We start from the raw sequence: 7,140 nt of genomic DNA on the forward strand, positions 1-7,140 counted from the left end.
ATCTGACTTAATAAGGATATTATTGTTCATGAACTTCTTTATACCTCCCTAATTTATTGCTTTTCATTGTTTCAATCAATAATATATGTGTCAAATATAGAATATCTTTTTCAAAAAAGCATTCTATCGTGAAAAACTTGTTTAAAGTTCTAAGGAATTTAGAACCAGGCTTTAAGTTTGTTCAGCTGCAAAGTGAGCACTAAGCTCTTTGCCCCGCCTGTGTCATTATACCAGGGTTCTTATCTCACATACACCACTCAACCTCAGTTCACTTAAAGCACAGTCCTTGATCTCCCTCAGCTGCAGAGATGAATAACCAAGGAGTAACCTATGCAGAACTGAAGGGAGTCAAGAACTCAAAGAGGCAGAAAATAAAACCTAAGGTTCCTAAAAGTTCCATTTCAATGACTGAGCAGGAATTAACATATGTAGAATTAAATCTTCAAAATGCTTCTCAGAATCTTCATGGGAACGACAAGAATTACCACTCCAAAGGTAAACACTTACTAGACACACAATGGAACTGTTCTAGGATGTGCAGTGGGGATGCAGAGGTGTGGAGAAAGAGTAGGGGATAAGCTCACATATTTTTTACTTCAAGGAACAGAACTTAAAGCTGGATATGGGATTCTGATGTGAAATCGGAGGACTACTTTTATTCTAGCATTACTATCATTTGAAATCTTTGATCAACAACTCATGTAGTCTTATATTTGCTGAAAGTGCAATGGTATATTCTGAGAGAAAGACTACAGTGGTCAAAATGGGTTGGGGGTCCAAGTTTATATCCATAACTCTGTGTTCGTGTGGGTTCTTGTATATGTAAACGCTAAGCAACTGTCCCCATCACTCCTTTCTCAGTTTCCTTTTCTGTCCCTGCAGGCTCACCATCACCTCCAGAGAAGTTCATTGCTGGGATCCTGGGAATCATCTGCTTTGTCTTGATGTCCACTGTGGTGACAGTGATCATTGTTACTCCCTGTAAGTACATTTTTGAAAAACTGTAAGGGAACTTATCACTTTACTGATGGTCAGTGCTGCTAAACATTTCATAATATTATAGAATGTGTCTATCACTAAAATACAGGCATTTAGAATAAATGCAGTATGTTATATCTAATTTGTCAGAAATATACAACACAGGAGAATTACAGAGAGCATGTATATGTATATTCTGATTTCATAACTCAAAAGCATGCTTTAGGAGATTTAAAGATCTTAATGAGAAGTACAAATTAATTCTTGAGATTGGTTAAAGCAAATACTGTAAGACGTGGTGAAGTTTGTTCCGTTAGGTTTTTGAAATATTTTTTCTATCACGTCTTCATTACCTAATTAATTTTTCTTGCTAAATCAATTTTATTTCAGATTACTCTAATTTTAAACAATAAACTGAATTCTCAAGCTCATAAACTAAAATCATTATAATTTATTTAAAGCAATATTAACTTTTTAATGATTAATTTTGTAGCTACTGTAATACAGGAACAGAATTACTCCTCTCTCATAACAAGGCTCCAGAAAGGTACATAATTATTTTCAAAGTTCTGATATGAATACAGTTCATTTTTGTCTCTATCTTAGGCTAGTGAAATAAGAATAGATTTGGGGATAGAACATAATTTATAAAATCAGGCAATAAATATTTATAAATAAATGATTATAGGAGAGTGCTTCTCCCTATGCAATATGATCACCATATCCATTGTTGGCAATTGGCTGTAATTTCTTCCTGCTATAATATGATAAGAGACAAATAATTTTGCTATTCTAAAATAGAAGTTTCATTTCTTGATTTTCAGGGCATGTAAAGAGGAGATATTTCTATGTGTTTGCTTTATATGGGGACATATATTAAAGACAGACCCTCTCTATGAATGCATGAATGAGATTTGTTTTACATGTACCAGCCTCGAGGTTACATAGATATGTTATTTTATATATATGTGTGTATGCATACATATGTCTACCTCTATGCATATGTGTAACTTAATTTTTATTTTTCAAATTCAAATTGTTTTTGAATAGTAATTCATAATCTTTCTTCAGAATGTCATTCTGGTCATTGCCCAAAAGACTGGCTTACATATTCCAACAACTGCTATTATAGTAGTTTGGAAAAAAAATCGTGGAATGAGAGCTTGATATCCTGTGCTACTAAGAATTCTACTCTGCTTTATATAGATAATGAAGAGGAAATGGTAAGATATTCAATGTTTCCAACACTTTGCTAAAGGCTTGATTTAGTCAACATTATATTGGTTAGGATTCACTTGTGCTTTTGTACATATTTGTAGCTTGTTTATTTTAAGGTCTGCTAGTATTCCATTAAACAGTGGAATATAACTTTATGATACTTTATTTACATTTTAATACCATTCATGCATGTGTGGTAATTTCTGGTTCTTGCTTTTCATAGAAAACCATGCTTCTACAAATGCTATTAAATTCTAAATTGCACTGTGCTAATTTTACCATACATCAAGGAAAATAAACATATGAGTTTGCCTATAGAATTATGTAATTGCACATCAGATCATGGAATAGAAGTTTCAACTTCCCAGCAGCCCCACCCCTCTGTAATACCTTATCACTTCTCCACCTCCTAATTTACTCATTGTCCTGACTTTTGATATTATAGAATCTCTTTGATTGCTTTTGAATCGCATCCATGGAATCCCGTGTTCGTGCTTAGTCGTTCAATTGTGTCTGACTCTTTGCAACCTCATTCACTTCAGCCTGTCAGGCTCCTGTGTCCACGGGATTTTCCAGGCAAGAATACTGAAGTGGGTTGCCATTTTCTACTCCAGGACATGGAATCACACAGGTTGTCCCTGTCTCATCACCGCCACATGATATTTTGCAGTTCCTCCAAATTCTTGCATTTATGTGACGTTTGTAAATTTCCACAGCTCATTGTGTGAATTCAACATTTAAGATCCATTCTTTCCAATGCCTCTGGGTGGAGATGGCGTCTTACACCCTCAGGGATAAAGAAGCTACCTAGCTTCAGTAGCTTTAGTCAAGACATCCTCTTTGCTGATCCCACTCCCACCCCTCTCACCCAACCCTAGTGTCTCTCAGTGGAAGAAACAGAGGCAATTTCTCTGACTGCTCCTTGTTAGTTAAGTGTCCTGAGGGATCACCTTGTAAGGCTTACCTGGTGTTGCCTACACGGTTCTCTCAACACACAGGAGGAATGGCTTACCTGTGCCACCCCCAACAGCCAGGTTAGGTATTGGGTGTTGGGGAAGTAAGAGGCCGAGGTCACTTTCACCTGGTTGGTGGGGAGATACAAGGTGCCCCTAATTATCATTCCCTCACCTCCCACCTTGTTCTCTCATCACGGAGAAGTGGTTAGCGATTACAGAGGAGTGGGGCTGCTGGGAAGTCTCAGGCCACATCACCCTTCTATTTCCACCTTTCAGAGTTCTCCTTTCTCGTGTCTTTCATTAGTTCCCATGTTTACAGTTGACCTTAGCAGGGAGGAGCAGAGAGAAATGAGTCTCTGACCCCTTGTCTGGTCCACCGGATTCCACCAATACAGAAACAGATGGCTTTGGGGTTTATCTAGTCAAAGAATGGTGTCAGGCTCAGAAAATCAATTCTTCAGCTCTCATGTCACTTATTTTCTCAATTTCATTTCCTTAATTTCCCTCTAAAACTGAAATTCTGAAAAACATATAATAGTAGAGAAATCCAGTGATATTGTCACAATATCCAGAAACATGAATGTCATGGAATCTATAGACTTATTTAAAGCCTTGCTATGTTAGTTTTGACATGAGGAAAAATGAAATTATATGAATCAGAATTTTCTTCATTGCACATATTCAATTACTCCACCTTCTTATCCCTGAGGCTTAATGTTAGATGTAGTTCACAGCTATAAGTATCCCCAAGTTGTTATGCAAGGTATATTCTTTTGTGTGACCTCTACAACTAATTCATGTCTTTGTAAATATTCCCTTTATTAAATGGCTGTCGAAAAAAAGCAATTTTCCTTATTAACATTAGAACGCAGTGAAACTGATAAGTATAAATGTTGAGTTGATTTTGAATCAAAAGTACAGATATTTGTTGATATTTATAGTGCTATTAAAACTTCGAACTTTCAACTCATGTTGTTTAGTGTTAGATTAGAATCTAACATGCTCAATTTGTTCAAAGAACAAGACGCTATGAAAGAACACATCCTTTGACTTGCACTTTAAAAATTAACAAAAACCTTTCATAATGACTATTTAAGTGAAAATTCTTTATTTTGGGCTAGAAATTTCTGATGTCCCTATCAATTATATCGTGGATTCAAGTCACTCGTGAAGGCCGCGGTCGTCCTTGGATGTGGCTGAATGGTTCAACTTGCAAACTACAGTAAGTTTGTAAAAAGAATGCTATATAGAGGAGGAAAAATACCAACAAAGAAATATTTTTAAAATCATACGAATACATTTGTTTTAGTCAAATTATAAAAAGCTGAAGGAAGATATTGAAAGTTAACAAAATGTTGATACCAATGTTGAAAAATAGGCTACCCTGTAGCCCAATTTCCGAGTAACAAGCTCTTACTGAAATTTTATTGAAGACTTCCTTACCCATTTTCAAAATATCTTGTATTACAGTTACATGGAAAATGCTATTGTTTCCTGAGTTGTCTTCATAGAATATAACAGAATTATGCATTTTTCCATAACAGGATAACAGACTATTTACTTGGTGAACATAACTGTGCTGTACAATCTGTACAAGTCATAAGAGCAGAAGACTGTCAGTTTCCACATGCATATCATTGCAAGCACAAGCTTGAGAATTAAAACATGAGTCTGGATGCTGTTGGGTACTTGACCTTTTATGAAATGGAAATAATATTCTGATTGCATAAATTTTAAAATGAATTATATTATTTTATTCTGATAATGAAAGTTTTTCAAAACCAGTTGAAATATAATTGTGTGTACTCATTTGTTCAGTTGTGTCTGACTCTTTGAGACCCCATGGACTATAGGTTGTCAGGCTTCTCTGTCCAAGGAATTCTCCAGGCAAGAATACTGGAGTGGTTCTATTCCCAGATTTTTAGGGAATTTCCACACTGTTCTCCATAGTGGCTAACCAGTTTGCATTCCCATCAACAGTGTAAGAGGGTTTCCTTTTTCTCCACATCCTCTCCAGCTATTGTTTGTCTACTTTTTTATGGTGGCCATTCTGACCGGCAGAGATGATACCTCATTGTGTTTTTAATTTGCATTTCTCTAGTAATGAGTGAGGTTGTGATATGAGAAAGCTACATATCTTTCGTGTGTCTTATTAGCCCTCTGTATACCTTCTTTGGAAAAATGTCTGTTTAGTTCTTTGGCCCACTTTTTGATTGGGTTGTTCATTTTTCTGGTATTGAGCTGCATGAACTGCTTGTATATTTCGGAGCTTGATTCTTTGTCAGTTGTTTCATTTGCTGTTATTGTCTTCTGAAGGCTGCCTTTCCACCTGGCTTATAGCTTCCTTTGTTGTGCAAAAGCTTTTAAGTTTAACCAGGTCCCATTTGTATTGTTGTTTTTATTTCCATTACTCTGCAAGGTGGGTCATAGAGGATCTCGCTGTGATTTACATCAGAGGTTACGCCTCGGTTTTCCTCTAAGAGTTGTAATAGTCTCTGGTGTTACGTTTAGATCTTTAACCCATTTTGAGTTTACTTTTGTTTATGGTGTTAGAAAGTGTTCTAGTTTCATTCCTTTGCATATGGTTGACTGGTTTTCCCAGCATTTGAATCAGTTCTGATGAGGTGTGTGAAACTGGAGCCTATTATACACAGGAAACTAAGTCATAAAGAGAACCATCAATATACTCTATTAATGCATATATATGGACTTCAGAAAGAAGGTAACAACGATCCTATACGCAAGGCAACAAAAGAGACACAGATGTAAAGAACAGGCTTTTGGAGTATGAGAAGGCAAGGGTGGGATGATTTGAGAGAATAGCATTGAAACGTGTATTTTACCATACATAAAAGAGATGACCAGTGCAAGTTGGATGCATGAAGCAGGACACTCAGAGCTGGTGCTCTGAAACAACCCAAGGGATGGAGGAGGGAGGAAGGTGAGAGCGGGGTTCTGAATGGGGGAACACATGCGCACCCATGGCTGATTCATGTCGATGTATAAGAAAAATACCACAATATTTTAAAGGAATTATCCTCCAATTAAAATAAATTAATTAATTTAAAAAAAGACTACTGGAGTGGACTATCATTTCATATTCTCTGGAGGATCTTCCTGACCCAGGGATCAAATCCTCATCTCCTGCACTGGCAGGCAGTTTTTTTTACCACTAGTGCCATCTGGAAAACCCCATTGAAATATCCTATACACATCCAAAAATATAGGTATCATTCTTTTGTGTCTCACTTTTTTTGCTCAACAGTATGTTTATGGCATTCAAACTTCTAAAAGATTGAATATTGTATGAGCTCATTTCCATGTGATATCAAAAACAGGAGTAGAGAGATCAAAAGTAGATTAGTGATTACTAAGGGTTGTGAAGAGATGGAATAGGGAAAGACTGCAAATGGATTAGTGATGAATGTTCTCTAGAGTTTGATAGTAGTGATGGTCGTAAACTATGAATAATTTTAAAATCATGGATCTATATATTTTAAATGGATAAATTTTATGCTCTGTAAATTACACCGCAATAAAGTTTTTTTTTTTTTTTTTTAAAAAAAGCTGCTTTGGGACTGCATTTAATCTTTACAATAATTTCTGAAGATAATTGTCTTACTATATTGACTCCCAGTCAATATCATGCTTTATCCTTCTAATCAATTGGGTTTTCTTTAAATTCTCCCTATTTTATTGATCAATTTTCATTTATTATTTATTTGTGTGACACTGTTCAGCATTTGGTACCTTGATTCAGTGACCAGGGATCGAATGCCCACTCCCTGCACCGGGAAGCAAGTAATCCGAACCACTGGACCACCAGCCAAATCCCCCTATAATATTTTATAGTTTCCAACATTGAAATTTCACACAAATATGGACATTTCATAGCCATGCTTTTGTAAATAGCAATTCTGTTTTTAAATTTGTAGTAATTGCTGCTGCTACAAATAGAATTGTGCCCAATGACTTCTATGATTATATG

The 7,140-nt window shown here is 35.9% G+C and overlaps 1 protein-coding gene across 1 annotated transcript; it reads left to right on the forward strand.

The window, feature by feature from the left end:
• The first annotated feature begins 290 nt into the window (after positions 1-290).
• Positions 291-4,977, forward strand: LOC120858813 (NKG2-A/NKG2-B type II integral membrane protein-like). The gene is made up of 6 exons (XM_040235136.1): positions 291-495; positions 883-981; positions 1,472-1,525; positions 2,050-2,201; positions 4,274-4,374; positions 4,697-4,977. The coding sequence occupies exons 1-6, from the start codon at positions 309-311 to the stop codon at positions 4,812-4,814; spliced, it is 711 nt and encodes a 236-aa protein (XP_040091070.1). The 5' UTR covers positions 291-308; the 3' UTR covers positions 4,815-4,977.
• The last annotated feature ends 2,163 nt before the right edge of the window (positions 4,978-7,140 follow it).

The sequence above is a fragment of the Oryx dammah genome, unplaced genomic scaffold (assembly GCF_014754425.2).
Source record: "Oryx dammah isolate SB20612 unplaced genomic scaffold, SCBI_Odam_1.1 HiC_scaffold_29, whole genome shotgun sequence".
NCBI classification, from domain to species: domain Eukaryota; kingdom Metazoa; phylum Chordata; class Mammalia; order Artiodactyla; family Bovidae; genus Oryx; species Oryx dammah.

Coding starts and splice junctions, on each gene's coding strand:
- LOC120858813 (XM_040235136.1), top strand. CDS start 309: ATGAATAACCAAGGAGTAACCTATGCAGAACTGAAGGGAGTCAAGAAC. Junction 496..882: donor CAAGAATTACCACTCCAAAG/GTAAACACTTAC, acceptor CTGTCCCTGCAG/GCTCACCATCACCTCCAGAG. Junction 2,202..4,273: donor TAGATAATGAAGAGGAAATG/GTAAGATATTCA, acceptor ATTTTGGGCTAG/AAATTTCTGATGTCCCTATC.